This window comes from Pan paniscus, chromosome 13, assembly GCF_029289425.2.
Source record: "Pan paniscus chromosome 13, NHGRI_mPanPan1-v2.0_pri, whole genome shotgun sequence".
Lineage (NCBI taxonomy): Eukaryota > Metazoa > Chordata > Mammalia > Primates > Hominidae > Pan > Pan paniscus.
In genome coordinates, this window is record NC_073262.2 from 78632501 (window position 1) to 78652473 (window position 19973).

The window sequence follows — 19973 nt, forward strand, 5'->3', positions numbered from 1 at the left end:
GAGTATTAGGGAGCATGTTATACCATATAAACTCATCCTTTTATCATGCTGAAAATACTGTCTGGTATCCCTGATTTGGGGTTTGCTGTTGAAATTGATGATGCTTTTACTAATTCAGATGTTATATCATTTCCTTTCGTATAAGAGTATTCCACAATAATAGTCACATCTTTCTTCTTTTCATTTCTTCTGTTATTGTGTAGCCTAAGGTGAATATTCAAACACTGGGAAAAGCCAGAAAATATTACTGGGTAATACAAAAATGTAACATTTTAAGCCGCTATAAGGTTAAGAACTCTATAGAGAATAAAAGCTAAAATTGCCAATTTAAGGACTTCTTTTGCTTCCAAAACTTATTTCATGGAATATCATGCACAGGATTTGTACAAAGTATACTTTATACATTTATATAAATTATAGTAGTTATATAAACATTTTTATTTGCAAGAATGACTCACCATTAATAAGAGAGTGCCATAATTGCCCACAAAACTGATTAGATTGTACCACTTCTCTATGATTCTGTACTGTTCCCAGAAATGTCAACATTAACCTGTAACTCAGCATGTCAGAATTTCTTGCTCTTGCCTTCAGCTGACATTAGTGAATTCCTTTGAACTAGTAACATCTGTAGTTGATTGTTAAGCTTTCATTCTCAGGGAACTATAACACTTTTCCTCATGTTCCCAATTTCTCAAGTGATTTTTCTCAAGATTCAGAAAAACACAGATTTCCCAAGGAATGCTGGAAATTACCACATAGGACTAATATTCTGAAAAAGCACAAAATTTTCATGAAGCCATTTAAAGAGGTAATCTTGACTCATGTACTTTGATAGAGCTTGATTTTTGAACTGTTTTGAAGGAATGCTCATGGATGCAGAGGGATTATCTGCTTGCACAGATTACTCAGTGATTATTAAAAACTCAAGTTTTTTGTTAAAGGGCCACAAAATACGTGAATGGTAAAATGCACACAGATCTAGACTTGGGAATTTTTTAGATAACTAAAGATTACTTCCTAACTTTATAATAATAATACTTACATTAAGCTCTTAAAATATTAAGATGCTCTTTCCTAATTTAACTTTTTAATCAATTGATAATTCATATCTGTCATTACAAATTACAATTTTACAAATTTCAAATTACATTACAAATCTATTCAGATTAAAGGGATGCATCCCCAAGGAAACCACTTTTAATAAAACATCAAGTAGTGACCAGCATGACCAACATAGTGAAGCCCCGCCTCTACTAAAAATACAAAATTAGCCAGGTGTGGTGGTGCATGCCTGTAATACCAGCTACTTGGGAGGCTGAGGCAGGAGAATCACTTGAACCTGGGAGGCAGAGGTCGCAGTGAGCCGAGATTACACCACTGCACTCCTGCCTGGGCAACAAGAGCAAAATTCCATCTCAAAAAAAGAAAAAAAAAAAACCAAAGTGTAAAACTACTCAAACAAAGCAGCTCTGTTAAAGGCTTGAACAGTCAAGATCACAAACTAGTTCGAGTAGCAAACAGTATTATAACCAACAATAATCAAGTAAATGCAAATTGTGTTTAATTAATAATGTGAATTAGAGCCAACATTTTTCTTTAGTCAAACTGCAAGAGAAATGCCATATTGAATTATTAATACTGATGCCTAATGAACCATTTAAACATGCAGAGCTATTGAACTCAACTTTTTCAACTGTTGTCAGACTTAAAACGAAACATCTTCTATGTTGCGATTCCTTTAAAGCCTATTTAAAAAGTAGTAAATAGCTTGACTTATCCTTTCACACAACTTTCCAAGTCAGCTCTGTTACTCTATTGAGAGATTTTCCCAAATCATATGTCCTTCAAGATCCTGTTTTCTGGCCATATGATGCCAGTGACATTGGGCTGCTTCTCATCACTTAGGACCTTTTTCTTTTCTGCTTTCCTTTGTCTTCCTCTTTATCTTTTCTACTTTAACTAATATTTCTCCATTTTGGTATAAAGCAGGACTTGTCTCTGATCACCAGTACCAGCTCTTCTTTTTATCTCATCAGCAAGTCAAACCAATCATATCACAACTTCTAAATCACTGACACCATTAGTATTTCCTCACTTTGAATTTCTGGCTGTTCCATAATGTGCAGAATAGCAGAAACATAATAATAAGACATTTCTGTTTGGCAATTTAGGACCACCAAAATTGCCAATGCAATTTTGATAAATACCTCACAGGACACCCAATAAGGAGCAAACAAATAAAGCTAAGGAATCCTTTCAAAATTAAAGTTCTCTTACTTTTCAGGTACTTAAAGCCCTTAAAACCAGTATCTATTATCATCAATTCACAGAATAATTTTTAACATTAGTCTTAACCTTCACAATATTGGTTTCTTAATTATTACTTGTTACATACTAGACTAAAATATATTGAATTGATCATTTGCACCTGATTAAATTTTATTAAATACATTTCTATACAATATAATACTATCAGCAGTTATCATTTTCACACTTCAAAAATAATCATTAAAAAATTAGTAGCTCTATGTCAAACACCAACTTCAATTCACTTATTACAGACTACTATATATCAATATCTAGAGCGCCTTCTGTCTTACTCTTGGTCCTCTTTCCAACACATCTGAAGGGATGCATCAACTAGCCCCACAATAGATATCCATGTGATCAGAGTTACTGATAGAAAGTGGAAAACTCTGAAGAAAACAATTATCTCTCTCTCTCCCATCTCTTCTTCAGTATTTTCATGTTGAATTGCTCTCTTACAACCGATCTTCTTGATTCCCTCTCTTTCTTGGTGTCAAGAAAACCTGAGAACTGACACGTGGAGATATTTTTGTCCTTTTTTATTTAGCTGTAATAAACAATCTGGTACCCACATTTTTACCCTCTCTGCCTCATTTAGGCCTCCAATATGACTCATTTACTTACTTCTCAGCGTCCAACTGATACAGATTCTCAGAATCTCAAAAGTCCTTCTAAACTACTTTTTCCTGTCAATCATTATTAACTAGCAAAAATATTCACAATTTCACTTCATCATTAAAATGCTATCTAAAAGCGTATTATTAACCAGCAAAAATATTCACAATTTCACTTCATCGTTAAAATGCTATCTAAAAGCATATTTCTTCCTTGGAGAGTTATTAACTTCCAACACATAAACATTAATTATTCAGTTCTTATTAGTTTAATATAAATTAATTTTAAATAAAAGTTAACTTACTATTTTTTTCCTCTGGGATTTTAAATCATCCAATGCTTCATCTAGAAAGCAAGATTTAAATCAAAGATTAAGATATTTAGATATAAGAAAAAATCATGCCAAATGACACATGGTAGCAAACACAAGAAAACTTTCTTATTTTAGGATTTTTCAAAATTTAACTGATGTGTAGAGACAAAAATTATCTCAATCTTCACCCACATATAGTTCATATTTTTGCCTGTATTATATATTATAGGCCATTGAGGTGAAAAATTGACTTTACATAGTATAAAGCACCTTTCTAAATTGAAATATATACAAATACTTTTTAATGTGTTCAGAAACATTACTTTCTACTATTTCTTTTTCCTTTCAACACCTCACCCACATTAATTTACAAAATTAGTATCGAATCTCTTTTTATACACTGGTAATAAAAATGTTCTCTTTGTTTATAAGGAAATAAATACATATTTTACTTAGTCAAGCCTGAAGATATTAAGCACGACTTTTTTAAAAACCTAGAAAATCTACCTTATTGCATCTGAGAAGGGACATGGAAAAAATACTAATAACTTTTCAAAATTAAACATTTCTAAGATTTGCCCGCTTATATAGGTTGGCATGGTGGAACAGAAAGAATCACCTCAGAGGATATCTTTTATGAATGTCAATGTTTGATTTACAAATTATTTAAGTTTCTAGTTTTTCTCTAGAAATATTTAACTAATATAGATTGAAACACTATTCCCTATGGAAAGCAGAACTTATGGCTTGAATATTATCAAATGAAATGTAAATAATTGTTCTTAATACTTAATTAAATTTATAAATAAAATTATTACTTCTTCACTGAAATTCTAGGTAACAAATACCTGAATACCCAACTCAAAGTACATCATTTATGTAAAAATTCAAGGAAACACAAACATATAAAAAGATGATTTTACTATAAAACTTTTTTTCAAAATAGATTAAGCAGTCTTTAATGTGATAGCTAACTTGTTACTAAAAGCAGAGGAAATCTGCTAACATCTTCAAAGAGAATAGTAATTTTTTGTTAGATAAGACCAAGCCAAACATCTGTACTTTAATCCAAGGGTTAGCAAACTTATTCTGTAAAGGAAAAAGTAAGTATTTTGGGCTTTATGGGCCAAAAAGCAAAATCAAGTCTGTATTTTTTTGTTTTTTGAGACAGGGTATTGCTCTGTCACCCAGGCTGGAGTGCAGTGGCATGATCTCGGCTCACTGCAGCCTCTGCCTCCAGAGTTCAAGCAATTCTTATACCTCAGTCTCCCAAGCTGGAATTACAGGTGTGTACCACCACACCAAGCTAATTTTTGTATTTTTAGTACAGACAGGGTTTCTCCATGTGGGCCAGGATGGTCTCGAACTCCTGACCTCAGGTTATCCACCTGCCTTGGCCTCCCAAAGTGCTAGATTACAGGCATGAGCCACTGAGCCCAGCCTAAGAAATACAAAAGAAATAGAAAATTTCCACAAACTTTATAGACTAAATTCAAATACAGGTTGAGTATCTCTTATCTGAAATGCTTGGTGCTAGAAGTGTTTCAGATTTCAATTTTTTTTAAATTTTGGAATATCTGCAGAATACACCCCAGCTGAGCATCTCAAATCCAAAAATCCAAAATCCAAAATGCTCCAAGGACCATTTCCTTTGAGTATCATGTTGGCATTCAAAAAATTTTGGATTTAGGGGGATTTCAGATTTTGAATTTTCAGATTTGGGATGTTCAACCTATATAATAATTGAGTTCAATTTTTTGTAATATAAGTCTACCAGGGAAAAGAATGTAATACTTTCAGGGGTGGATAACATTTCACTTAATTGAGGTTCAAAGCTAAGTGTTCTCTATCATCAAAACTGATTGCAAATGATAATCCATTAATGCTGATCTGTAATGAGATTTTACATATTTGATTTTTTAATGTCTTTTCACACAGGTAGTTACTGCCAAATACTGATATCAATCCACAGGCATAGGATTTTAATTGAGCATATTCACTAGTTTGAAAGGCATTTATAAAATTCTATTAGATTCTTCTCTTGGCATTTGCCTTTTAGAGTATTATTACATTGGAAGTTAATCACCTCCAATCAAAGACTGAAGCTCTTCAATTATACAGTGAAATGGATTTAGAAAAACGGAAATTTCCTTTGCACTTGCCTTGAGGTCTGAAAAATTCTACTGGAACTATAATTTCACCTCGGATAATGCATCTGCTACAAATTTGTGTGGGAATGGCAATCCTGCTTCTTGTTTCCATTTTTATAGCACTTTTAAAAAAATTACTTGTCATTACAATGTTGTTTTCTAAATGACTTTACCACATTATAGGTTTTGCATATATACATTGTTTTGCCTTGCAATCTTAGGTTGGATTAATTAAGAACCATTATCAAGGCTGTAGCAAAAGCTAATTTCCAAAGCCAGTCAGTATTCAAACACAGTGACTGAAGATGTTCCTTCTCATTTGAAGTATTTCAGTCTAGGGTTTGAGCTCAAAATATGACAATAAAACTTTGTCATTGCTAAGCCATCAAACTGCTGTGAGGCAAGTCAAGATCGCTTCTATTCATGATTAAAATTCACATAACTGACAATGGTTAAGTCCATGAGAGCAATGAAGTTCCCTTTGACCCTACACAATGACAAATTCAAGTATGTTCTGCGAAGTACCTGTTGTTGAATAATACAATGAATAACCATAGACTGTAAACACCTTACAGTTTCAAAAGTTTTGTACAATTTGTACAACTAAGTCTTTTTCTGTTACATATTTTTACCAGCAGTAGTTACAGTACATCTTAGCAGATTCCACTTCAGGTTGTAGTAAACTGCTGTTTTCTAAACTTCACTGAAAATATTCTCACCTAAAATTGTTCTGCAAAGACTTTTTATAGAGACTAATTCTTCAGTCACTTCAAGCTCAGCGTGGACAACTCAAACTACAATTGAGCAGTATTGATAGCATCTGTCAACTCAACAACAGCCAAGGAAGATCACTTGAAATCATTTGCCTTGTTCTTTAATTGACTACTCATGTTTGTTTTTCTGACTTTTTCTCAATTCTTCAGGCAACTGTTCTTGCTGAAACATTACTAGTCTTAAGTGTATTTTCCCTGAATACATTTCTTCTGCTGCAGCAATCAAACACAATTTAATTAACTCATAATTGGTAAATGGCTTTCCTTTCTTCACAAACAAGCCACTCAGAAACTTTCTTTGACTGAAGCCCCATTTTCCCTTTTAGTTTTATGGAGCAATTCTGCAACAATATATTCCATTTTAAATTTTCTAATTTTTATGACCATTGCTTTCTGTGAGTTGGGAATATGATGATAAGTAGTTAGTATGGTAATGTCAAATACATATTGTACTCTTTTAGCACAGCTATAACGTCACTGCATAAAAAATACAATGCTTTGCATTTTGATAATAAAATAGTCCACATTCCATTATGTACTAAAAGTGCAACATTCAAAGTCCACTTTTCTTTTCTGGTTTTTACATGATGGGTACGCATGGGTAATAAAAATAAAATAAAATTGTCACAGTACAAAAATACACATGGCACTTAAAAAATGCTGTAAAGTTATAACTGCGTCGGTCGTACAACAGTGTGAAATGATGAAATGATTAGTCCTACAAGTGCCTGAAGTGATGAGAGCACCACATACAGTCTGTCACAGCTACTCAATTCTGCTATTGTAGGATGAACACAGCTAAAGACAGCATGACTGTGTTCCAATAAAAACTGAAATTTGAATTTCATATAAATTTTACATGTCAAAATATTATTCATTTTAATATTGCAATAATTTAAAAATATAAAAGCCAATCATGAGCTGTACAAAGCAGTGGGCAGGACTTGGCTTCCAGGCTGCAGCCATCAATCCCTGCTTTAATTTATACAGGGTCCAACTTGTAAAACAAAACAAGTAAAAATAATCGAGAATAAAAAACAAGGACAGGACCAACAGCTTCAGGCTTAAAAAAATACTATGTGACTGCAAGACAATCTTTTACAAAGTTGATTTTAAACATACAGGTAATACCTATTAAAATGAATTAGTACAATTAAAAACAAAAAGAACCTCTGAAATATATTTTAAAGCAAAAAAAAATCCCTTTCATAACCACGTCCAGATCTGCCTATTTATTACATAAGTTAAAAATATTCATACATTTGATTTCCTTAAAGAAGTGTTCCAAAGGACTCTTGAAAAAGGTTTATTTTTTTTTTTTACTATCTTGCTATTCCTTGGAGTCAGAAAGCATATTTGCTTTCAACTTCTTCCTATTCTTCTACCATCTGCTATATTACTAAATATCACCAAAAACAGTATCAGAAGCTTAAATTTCCTTAATCTGATAAAAAGCATTAACATTTTTTAAAACTACAGCAAACATCATACTTAATGGTAAAATATTAAACATTTTTTCCATTAAAATCAGGAACTAGACAAGGATACCTGCTATTTCCACTTCAAGTGAATACTGTACTCAGTCCTAACCCATTTAAGCAAGAAAAATAAATAAGAATTGGAAAAGAAGAATCAGTGCCATCAGCTCACATTTGTATAACACTTTGCAATTTTTATATGCTTTCATATATAGTAACATTTACTACTTTTAACAGTCCTACCAAAACAAATATTCCTGTTTTCATTTTATTTTTTTGTGGGTACATAGTGGCCATATATATTTATGGGATGCATGAGATGTTTTGACATAGGCATACAATGTGAAATAAGCATATCATGAAGAATGCGGTATCCTTCCCCTCGAGCATTTATCCATTGAATTGTAAACAATCCAATTATACTCTTTATTTTAAAATGTACAGTTATTATTGACTATAGTCACCCTATTGTGCTATCAAATACTAGGTCTTACTCATTCTTTCTGTTCCCATTTTATAAATTAAGAAACTGTAAGGTTCAGCTGGGCGCAGTGGCCCATGCCTGTAATCCCAGCACTTTGGGAGGCTGAGGCAGGTGGATCACTTGAGGCCAGGAGTTTGAGACCAGCTTGGACAAAATGGTGAAACCCTGTCTCTACTAAAAATACAAAAAAATTAGCTGGGCATGGTGGCGGGTGCCTGTAATCCCAGCTACTTGGGAGACTGAGGCAAGAGAATTGCTTTAATCCAGTAGATGGAGGTTGCAGTGACCTGAGATCGTGCCACTGCACTGCAGCCTGGTCAACGGAGTGAGACTCCATCTCAAAAAAAAAAAAAAAGAAAGAAAGAAACTGTAAGGTTCAGGGAACTTGTTTGTAGTACAAAAAGATGGCCAGTGTGGCTGGAGCAGAAGTGAACAAAGGAGAGTGAAAGATGAGGTTGAAGAAATAGGAACAAGCTAGAAAGTCAGGATATGAATTCAGATTTCATTCTGGTTGCAATGGGAAGCTATTAGACAATTTTAAGCAAAAGACACACAAGATCTGATTTATACCTTAAAAACAGACTAGTGAAGAAGCAATTGTGCAAGCAAGAGATGATAATGAATTAGAACTGTAGTAGTAAAGAAAGTGAGAACTGGTCAGATTCAAGATAATTTTGGAGGTAAAGATTATATGACTTGCTGGTAATGTGAATGAATATGAAAGAAGAATCAAAATAGCTCCCAGGCTTTTGGTCTTGTGATGGTTAATTGTATACGTCAACTTGATTAGGTCACACAAGGTATCCAGATAATTGGTCAAACATTATTCTGGGTGTCTGTGAGGTTGTTTTGGGGTAAGATTAGCATTTCAATCAGTACACTGAGTAAAGCAGATTGCTCTCCCTAATGAAGTGGCCCTCAGCCAATCAGCTGAAGGCCCAAATAGAACAAAAAGTTTGCCTCTCCCTCCAGTGAGTGAGAACACACCATGCCCGACTCCCTGGAGCTAGGACATCTATCTTTTCCTGCCTTCAGACTCAAACTGAAACATCAGCTCTTTCTGGGTCTTGAACCCGCTAGCTTTCAGACTAGAACTTACACTTACTGGCTCTCTTGGTTCTCAGGCCTTCAGACTTAGATTGGAACTAAACCATTAGCCCCCCTGGGTCTCCAGCTTGCTAACTGCAGATCTTGGGACTTCTCAGTCTCCATAATTGCATGAGCCAATTCCTTATAATATTTCCTATTGGTTCTGTTTCTCTGGAGAACCCTAACTAATGCAAGTTTTAACTATTAGTCATATAGGGTAAACATTTACTGAGATGGAGAAGACAAAGGGAAGAGCAGACATGAGGGAGTGGGAATAAAGGGGAGGAGCAATATTAATTCTCTTTTGGCCATGTTACTTATGAGATGCCTACTAAACTCGTAAGTGGAAATGTCAATTACACAGTTAGGTATACAAGTCTACAGCTGAAGGGAAGAGACTGGACTAAAGACTTAGATTTGGGAATCATTAACAAACAGGCAATATTTGAATCTGTGGAAGTGAATAAAATCACCTAGAGATGTACTGTCTAATGTATTAATAATAGCCAGGAGCCACATGGGGCTATTTAAATTTAAGCTATTTAAAATCCAGTTCTTCATTTACACTAGCCTCATTTCAAGTGCTCAACAGTCACAAATGGCTAGCAGATACCATATTGAACAGTAGATACAGATTATTCTCATCATAGAAGGTTCTATCAGACACCACAGACCCAAACAAGTTATCAAAAAAAAAAAAAGAAAGCCAAAGGCAGAATTCTAGTAGAAGAGGTAAAGCAAATAAAACTAAAAAGAAATCACCAGTGAAGTGTTGTCAAAGAAGCTTAAAAAGTTTTCAGAAAAAGAGTGAATAACTGAATTAATTCAAATGCTATTAAGAGATCAAGCTGTATGAGAAAAGAGAGCTGATTACTGGCTTTGACAAGACATAGATAATGAGTGACCTTGAAATGAGCCACTGCAGTAAAAAATGGTGGAAACAAAACCTAAACAAATTATGTTGAGAAGGAATAGGTGGAGGAAAAGAAGAGATAACAACTATAAACAATTTTTTTAAAAATTTTTGTTTTGAACAAGAAAGAGAAATTGGTGGTAGCTTAAAGGAAATGTAGGGTCAGGAGAGGTTTTTTCCCCCAAATAGTCATACTGAGGCAGAATTATATGCCAATAGGAATAATAAAATATAAAATGATGCAAAAGAGATGATAACTACAGAAGATAACTATAAGAGCAAAGCTCTAGAGATGGCCAAGTATTTAGAATCCAGAGCATAAATGGCGGTTAGCCATAGATGAGATCAAGGCCAGTCTTACAAAATATAATGAAGGTTGAGACCCTACTGAGTACAGGTAGAGCTAACTTTACATACATTCAGCCCTCCATATGGATTAGTTCAGCACTCATGGAATTAAATCAACCATGGATCAAAAATATTCAGAAAAAATTAAAAATAACAACAATAAAAAATACAAATTTAAAATTAATAAAATATAGCAACTATTTATATAGCATTACATTGCATTAGAGATTACAAGTAATCTACAAATGATTTAAAGTATGCAGGAGGATGTGTAGGTTACATCCAAATTCTACACCACTTTTATTCTCAGGGGGTATTGGGACCAATCCCTCACAGATACTGAAGGACAACTTCACTTGGTGGTGTAGGTAGCTCTCATCTGTTTACATCTATTTTCTGTATAAAGTAAGACTATAGGTTAAGAGTGACCAGGTAGATTTTGTAAGGTTTGTTTGTGACTTTTGATTTATTTGGTTGGTTGGTTGGTTTTAGTTTGGTTAGATTTGATTGTTGGTTTTTGGTAGGAGGCAGGTATTAGTGATTTGAGGAGAAATACAGTAACAAACATCACGTTGACAGAGAAAAAGATGAATTTACTGGGGAACTATAATAGGACCATAAGGCAGTTTTAAGTACATACTTGATATCTGCAATCATAGATTTAAAATGAGTCTGGTCAGGTGAGCATGTTGTATGATTTTCCTCTAATAAGTTTAGCTGTTTCAATGAGATTAAACCTGTAAATGTATTTAATCAGAATAGTTTTGCCAGTCATTGATTAGGCATATAATTGTATTTAAAGAGGGTAGGCTTTGACAGATAAGTAGGAAGAGAAGGAGGAGCAAAAGGGTCAAGAGTGTCAGCAAGGAAATAGTCATTGGGGTAGATTATAGGATCTAATGTGAGCAGAAGAGAAGAGAGGTTGTGAGTGAGGAGGGCAATTTGAAAGTCATATATTAATATTTGTACAAACTTTATTTGGATCCTTAGTCAAACAAATAAAAATTTTTTTAAAAGCAAATGATACTTATGAGATAACTGAAAAGTTAATATTTTTATATTTAATATTTTATGATATTAAGAATTCTTTTCCAGGTATTAAAATGGAGAGATACATTTGGGATATACTTCAAAATAATATACAGGGTGAAAAAAATGGGTTCAGGTAAAAATGACACAAGACTCTGTAACAAACCAAGTTTTCCATAAAGATTAATTTAACAAATATAAATTCTCTTTATTTAAAAATGTTTGTTTTGGTCGGGCAACATTGCTCATGCCTGTAATCCTAGCACTTTGGGAGGCAGAGGCAGGCGGATTGCCTGAGCTCAGGAGTTCGAGACCAGCCTGGGAAACATGGTGAAACCCTGTCTCTATAAAAATACAAAAAATTAGCTGGAAGTGGTGGCACGCACCTATAATCCCAGCTACTCTGGAGGCTGAGGCACGAGAATCACTTGACCTGGGAGGCGGAGGTTGCAGTGAGCCGAGATCGTGCCACTGCACTCCTGCCTGGGTGACAGGCTCTTCCTATCCCCCCGACTCTGTCTCAAAAAAAAAAAAAAAAAAAGTTTGTTTTGTGTAAAAAAAAATCTAAATGAACAAGATGGAAATAACACAAATTAAAAACAGAACCATCTTGATCATTTATAACCTTTCTCATGCTTTATAATAAACAACTCTTCAATACTTAACACATTATCATTCCAATATCATATTTTACAACCTGTCTTACCACAGCACATTCTAAGATAGGTATTTTAAAAAATATTTATTAAAAATTGGAATTAAACTTACTATTTCTTTCTGTTCTCTTGGAAAAGAAGAAAATAATTACTGTTCTTATGCTCCAGATGCTAAAGGGGAAGCAAAATTCAGAAACAAAAAACATCATTAGAAAAAGCGAATTAGAAGCCATGCAAAATGAAAACATATATTTCCAATTAGAGTTAGGTACATTGTTTCCCTTTATATACAGAAAACTAAAAAGCGTTTATTTCTGCCAGAGAACATCAGAACCTGTGCTTTCAAAGGAGGAGTTCTCAACCTAAAGTCCACAGACCTTCTGATGATCCCCTTAAATTACAAAATTACCTTTGTGTGCATAAGTGCATTTCTCTGGAAAGACCATTGCTTTCATCAGTCTGAAAGGAATCTATGCACCCCCCGAAAGATTGAGAATATTAGAATCCCTTACTAAGTAAGCAACAATTCCAAAAACTTAATTTGTCTATTCCCACACATTAAGGAAAAATGCTTTTACAAATGTAAGAGCATTATACAAATGTAAGTTGCCACTCCTTCCCTATTATTTAACAATAGAGGGACAGTCTCTACTCTAAGAGATTAAGCTACCTGAGGGAAAAATAAACAAAAACCTTACCTTCAAATAAATACTTGATAAGTAAAATTAGCTAAATATCTCCTTCCAAAGATTTTATAAGGATAATTCTTTAGGCCTTGCATTAGTAAGACATCAAATGAATTGAAAGAATTAAAAGAAACTAAATGAATAATCCTCATCACAAACTTGTCAGGGTCATCTCCTAAATTCAATGTAAACATAGCAAAATACCTCTTCTCCATAGAACCTGGCAGAAATAAGTACATAAGGCTGGGCACGGTGGCTCACGCCTGTAATCCCAGCACTTTGGGAGGCCAAGGCAGGTGGATCTCCTGAGGTCAGGAGTTTGAGACCAGCCTGGCCAACATGGTGAAACCCCATCTCTACTGAACATACAAAAACTAGCCAGGCATGATGGCACACGCCTGTAGTCCCAGCTACTTGGGAGGCTGAGGCAGGAGAATCGCTTGAACCCAGGAGGCAGAGGTTGCAGTGAGCCAAGATCATGCCACTGCACTCCAGCCTAGGCGGCAGAGAAAGACTGTCCCAAAAAAAAAAGAAAGAAAGAAAGAAAGAAGTATATAAACATTATCCATCATCTTAAAACATACATTGTATCTCTTGTAAAAAAAAATTTGATTGTACTGGAAATAAATTCAGAATATAAGTATGAAAATTAGTTCTTCACTCTGAAATACAGCATTTGCTATTTTGGGGAGTTAACCTGCAAGTAGTCACCAGTGATCCCTGTCTCTTGGTATTCACACCATTGTGTAGTCCTCTCTCACCAGTGTTGGTCTGTGCCACCAACAGCATGGCAGAAGTGATAGTGTATCACTTCAAGATTAAGTTATAAAGGACTGCAGCTTCCATTTTGGGCCTCCTCTTTCACTTGTCTTTCTCTCTCCTGGATTACAAGCTCTGTGAGAAGACAGCTGTCATGATATGAGAACAGTCAAAGAAGTCTATGAAACGGTCCATGCAGTGAGGAAGAAAGGTCTGTGGTAAACACTCAGCAAAGAACTGATGCCTGCTAACAGCCGCCTGTGTAAATTTAGGAGTAGATTAGGGAAAAATCAGCCAAAGTGAGTAGGACCACACCAGATATCTTATTGGGATTTGAATTCAGAACGCATTTTGGTGGTGGCAAGACAATTAGCTTTGGCATGATTTATAAATTCCTGGATTATACAAAGAAAAAGGAAACTAAACATAGGCTTGCCAAAAAACAGCCTATATGAAAAGAAAAAGACCTCAAGGAAAAAGCAAAAGGAACACAAGAACAGAATGAAGAAAGTCAGGGGAATTGCAAATGCCTACCGAGCAGTGAGCTGGAGATTGGATAACAGCAGAGGGAGTAAACATCTGCAATGACTTTATCTACAGTGATTGTATGGATTTAGTTAAGCCTTGAGGTGACTGTGGCCCCTACCAACAGCTTAACTGCAATTTATCTAAGAACAAAAGATCCTGAGATAGAACTACCCAGCTAAGCAGCTCTTAACATTCCTGCCCCTCAAAAGCTGAGACATAATAAACATCTGTTGTTTTAAGCTACTAAGTTTTGGGGCAATCTGTTACACAGGAATAGATAATACACTTTTTTTAATATTGTGATGATTTATTTTTGTGACATGAAAACATCAAATAACTAGCACCAGATTCCTATTTGGCATTTGGACAATTACCTAAAAGTACAAAAAAACACCAGGCTTTGTCCTTACCAAGGGAAGGGAGATAAGAGAGTATAGGTTAAGCATAATGCCCATAACCCTCAAGGATTCCGCAATAATAAAAAAGTCTCGTATCACTTCTCCAGTGCAAACCCACTGAAATAGTAGCAGGCTGGAAGAGAGGACTTTTAAAAAGCATACAGAGAAAGAAAATGGGGAAAAAAGATGGAATTGCAGAGATAGTGGCTAGAATTCTGTAGGAAATGTATACATTTTCTTAAATGAGTAGATACTTTTTAAAAAGCATATATAATTGTCAGTGTAAATACTACAAAAATTGAAATATACTCTCTTCTAAATAAAACTCACTAAATCCTCTCTGTGGACAATAAATTCCTCTGGTTTTTATCGGAATTCCTCCTAGATAACATAAGCTATCAAACAACAGACATTTCCATATGTCAAGTCTTCAAGACTTGAAAAGGTAAAACACAGAATTTATTTTTCTTTAGGGCTAAATTAAATGAAATTCTTTGGTATTTTTTGTTATTTTTGTAGAGACAGGATCTCACCATGTTGCCCAGACTGGTCTTGAACTCCTGGCCTCAAGTGATTCTCCTGCCTCTGCCTCCCAAAGCACTGGGATTACAGGCATAAACCATCATGCCTAGCCCTTTTATATTTTTAAATAAAATGTAGAAAAAGAACTAAAGTACTTCAGGACTCTGTTTCAGTTATCCCAACAAAGGTTTTGCTCTCCCAATAATTAAAAATAATGTATTAAAATATAGCAACATACTTTGTGAAGATATTGACGATATTAAGGATATTATTACTAACCTCTAGTTAGAGAATAGTGGCATAAGATCCACTTCCCCCTTCTCTTCATAAAAATAATCCAAACAACAAGGAGAATAAAAATAAAACTGCAAACTACTTCTCTGGTAAAACAGAGATATAACTAAAACTCAACCATCAGAATATGTGGCGGCACTCTCAAAAGCAATGGAGATTATTACACAGGGGCTCCAAAAAGTGGAAGCAAAACAAGAAAACTGCGTATTTCACAAAGAGGTAACAAGGTAAACTTTTCCAAGTGTAAAACTTAAAACCCATGTTTGTAACAATGAGAACAAGATGCACAGCTACAGGCAGACACTCCTCAGTTTGGTTCCAATAAAAAAAGAGAGAAGGCAGGAATTAAAAAGAAATTATTCAGAAGTGCACTATTTACAAAGAGTATTCTGTTCCTATGGCAAGGGGGTTGGGGGGAAGTTTTGTATTGTGAAAGAAATACAATTGCCTAGCCCCACTGGCTGGGAAAAAATAACAGCTAAACAAATTCACACACAAAATCCTGAATCATAAGGAAAATTCTAGTTAGCCTGGAACACAGGAAGATATGCCTTTATACCAACACGACCTATAAATAACTGACCCAAAGTAAATGTACCACAAAGTAAAAGGTTTTAATTATAAAAACCAAAAGCAAAAAAAATTGTTTCAAGACAGACCAACTTCTTTCATATCAACAAATATTAAGTGGGCTAAACTCACTAAGGTAAAAGAAAAAGACCTTCACACTGTAACACCAGACAAAACCCAACTCTATAATGTAAATGGATGCATCTAAAACTAAGTATCTTTTAAGGTTGAAAATAAAACCATAGACAAAGGTATAGCAGGCAAATGCAAACAAAACAAGGGTTGTGATCGTAAAACCCCAATGGTTAAACTTTTTTTAAAAAACCTTTAAACTAAAAGAAGGTCACATTATAAAGTTAAAAAAAAAAAGTGATTCCTTTCCAAAAAACGTTGACTGAGCACATCCACAGGCAAAAACAAAAAAACAAAAATTAAACCACCTCGACCTGAACCTTGATTAACTCAAAATGGATTATGAACTTAAATGTTAAAAAAAAAAAAATTTAAGGTATAGAAAAAAAACGTAAGAGAAAACCTTCACAACCTGTAGCAAGGTAAAGTGGTCTCAGAATTGACAAGAAAAACACAATTAATAAAGGGAAAAACTGATAACTTGAACCTCATCAAAATTAAAAACTTTTGCTCTGCAAAAGACCCTGTTGGGAGATGAAAAGACAAGACAATCTAAAGACTGGGGGGAAAAAAGCTGTAAACTATATATATCCAACAAAGAACTTTTTATTTTTTATCTTTTTTTTTGAGACGGAGCCTAGCTCTGTCGCCCAGGCTAGAGTGCAGTGGGGCGCGATCTTGACTCACTGAAACCTCCGCCTCCTGGGTTCATGTGATTCTCCTGCCTCAGCCTCCCTAGTAGCTGGGATTACAGGCACGCGTCACCATGCCTCGCTAATTTTTGTATTTTTCAGAGATGAGGTTTCACATGTTGGTCAGGCTGGTCTTGAACTCCTGACTTCATGATCTGCCCGCCTCAGCCTCCCAAAGTGCTGGGATTACAGGCGTGAACCACTGCACCCGGCCAGAACTTTTATCTATAATATATGAAGAACTCTCAAAATTCAACAGTTAAAAAAACTAATAATCCAATTAGAAAATTGGACAAAAGTCATGAATAAACATTTTGCTAATAAAGATACATATTAATGGCAAATAACCACATGAAACATCCTCAGCCATTAGGGAAATAAAAAATTAAAACCACAATGAGATATTGCTACATATCTATCAGAACAGTCAAAATAGAAAAGAGTGATTAACACCAAATGCTGGCAAGGATGAAGAGAAACTAGATCACTCACACCTACCTAGTGGAAATGTAAAATGGTATAGCTACTCTGAAAAAAAGTTTAGCAATTTCTTACAAAACTAACATGTACTTACCATATACTCCAGCATTTGCACTCTTGGGCATACACCCCAGAGAAATGACTTATGTTCATACAAAAACCTGTACAAAATATTCATTGCAGCCTTATTTGTAATAGCAAGAACTGGAAACAATGCAAATGCTCTTCAGCTGGTGAATAGTTAAACTATGATACATTAATACCATGGAATACTACTCAGAGAAAGAAAGGAATTATTGACACACTGAACAACTTGGATGGATCTCAAGAATATACTGAGTGAAAAACGCCAATTTCAAAATGTTACATACTATGTGAGTCCATCTTATAACATTCTTGAAATAACAAATTTGTGGAGACAGAAAACAGATTAATGGATGGCAGGGGTTAGGAATGGGGAAAGTGGAGGAAGATGTGTATGGCTATAAAGGAGTAGCAAAAAGGAGCCTTGTGGTGATGGAACAGTTCTGGATCTGAATTGTGCGGTGGTTACACAAAGCTACAGGCGATAAAATTGCACAGAAATATAAAACCCACTCAAACGAATTCATATAAAACTGATGAACTCTGAATAGGCTCCGTGGATTGAAGCAATGTCAATTTCCTGGCTTAATATTTGTTGATATGAAAGACGTTGGTCTGTTTTGAAACAACTTTTTTTGCTTTTGGTTTTTATAATTAATTAAAACCTTTTACTTTGTGGTACATTCACTTTGGGTCAGTTATTTATAGGTCGTGTTGGTATAAAGGCATATCTTCCCGTTTTCCAGGCTAACTAGAAATTTACTACAGTAGTTCTCCCTTAATCTCAGTGATATATGTTCCATGACCCGCAGTGGATGCCTGAAACCATGGACAGTACCAAATCCAACATATACTAAGTTTTTTCCTATAAATACATACCATGTAGGTATAGGGATTTAATTTATAAATTAGGCATAGTAAGAGATTAACAAAAATAACTAATAATAAAATAGAACAAGTTTAACTATACTGCAATAAAAGTTATATGAATGTAGTCTCTCTCGAAAAACTAATATTTTCAGACTGCAATTGACCACAGTTAACTGAAACTGCAGAGGGCAAAACTATGGATGAAGGAAAAACTACCGTATACATGTTACCATTGGGGTGAGCTAGGTGAGGGTACCTGCAACCTGCCTATACATTTTTTTCTGCAACTTACTGTTAATCTATAATTTTTTCAAAATTAAAAATTCTTTTTAAAGGATGTGTTTCTAACGAAGATATAACAGAAATACCCATGTAAAGAGCAAAGCATCAACATTTATAAAGCAAACCTAAAAGAAATACAGGGAAAAGCAGAAATACACTGTCATTAGGATATAGAAGATCTATATAGCATAAGGTAGTTCTCATTGCTAATATTCAACTCTGTATAACTGAAAAAAGAGAATACATCTTCAAATGTTCATGAAACACTTAAAAAATTGGCCAAATAACATTCCACCAAAAAAACTCAATAAATTTAAATCAGAAATATTTAACATTCTCTGAGAGCAATACAATAAAACTAGAAATTTTAACTAAGACAATAAATAAAAATATAAACATATATTTGCCATCCATAAATAACTCACAGATTATAACTCCCTCCAAAAAAACATCATATCTTGAAAATAACCAAAATAAATCACTATGTATCAAGACCCATGGCATAAAACTAAAGCAGTGGTCAGAAAATGTCATAGTTTCAAAAACATGTACAGTGTTATTGTTTCAACAAATAAAGAATGAAAACAAAGAAAAGTTTTTGGCTGTTTTTATAAAATGATCACTAAACTGAAAGCAGAAATTTTTCCTGGAATTCAAGAATGATTCAATATTTAATATAATCCCTTTGTATCAAGAGAAGATGAAAAATCATATGGTATCTCCATAGATAATGAACTGTATTTAACAACATTCAACAACCTTTCTTGATTAAAAAAAACTAAATACAGTAAGAATAGGTAGAAAATTCCTTGACATGATCAAATATATCTGTCTCAATCCAAAAGTCAGAATAATGCCCAATGGTGAAACATTAGAAGAATTCCCAAAAAAACACATCAAGTATGTCCACTATTTTCTCTACAACTTAACATTGTCCTGAAGGTATTAGCTAACATAATTAGCCAAGAGAAAAAAAATCAAAAATATCAAACAAGAAAAAAAACAAAAAAACAAAAAAACAAAAGGAAGTGGTAAAATTATTGCTATTTACAGATTATATGATTGCATACTTGGAAGCTCTCAAAGAATCAACCAAAAAAATTATTACAAACAATAAGACTATTATTGTAGTTGAATATAAAATTAGTATAGAAAATCACTAGAAATACCATTTGACCCAGCCATCCCATTACTGGGTATATACCCAAAGGATTATAAATCATGCTGCTATAAAGACACATGGACACGTATGTTTATTGTGGCACTATTCACAATAGCAAAGACTTGGAACCAACCCATTTGTCCAACAATGATAGACTGGATTAAGAAAATGTGGCACATATACACCACGGAATACTATGCAGCCATAAAAAATGATGAGTTCATGTCCTTTGTACGGACATGGATGAAACTGGAAACCATCATTCTCAGCAAACTATCGCAAGGACAAAAAACCAAACACCGCATGTTCTCACTCATAGGTGGGAATTGAACAGTGAGAACACATGGACACAGGAA

General features: G+C 34.3%; 1 protein-coding gene across 5 annotated transcripts in view; it reads right to left on the reverse strand.

Annotated features, from left to right (window-relative positions):
- Positions 1-19973, reverse strand: part of LNPK (lunapark, ER junction formation factor) — a 101542-nt gene that overhangs the window by 59695 nt on the left and 21874 nt on the right. For all 5 annotated transcript variants that reach the window (XM_055108797.2, XM_008968513.6, XM_034954556.3 and 2 more), the window contains 2 exons: positions 12271-12329; positions 3230-3270 (listed from right to left, as the gene is read on the reverse strand). In XM_055108797.2, coding sequence (XP_054964772.1) covers positions 3230-3270; positions 12271-12329 — 100 coding nt within the window. The remainder of the gene's footprint in view (positions 1-3229; positions 3271-12270; positions 12330-19973) is intronic.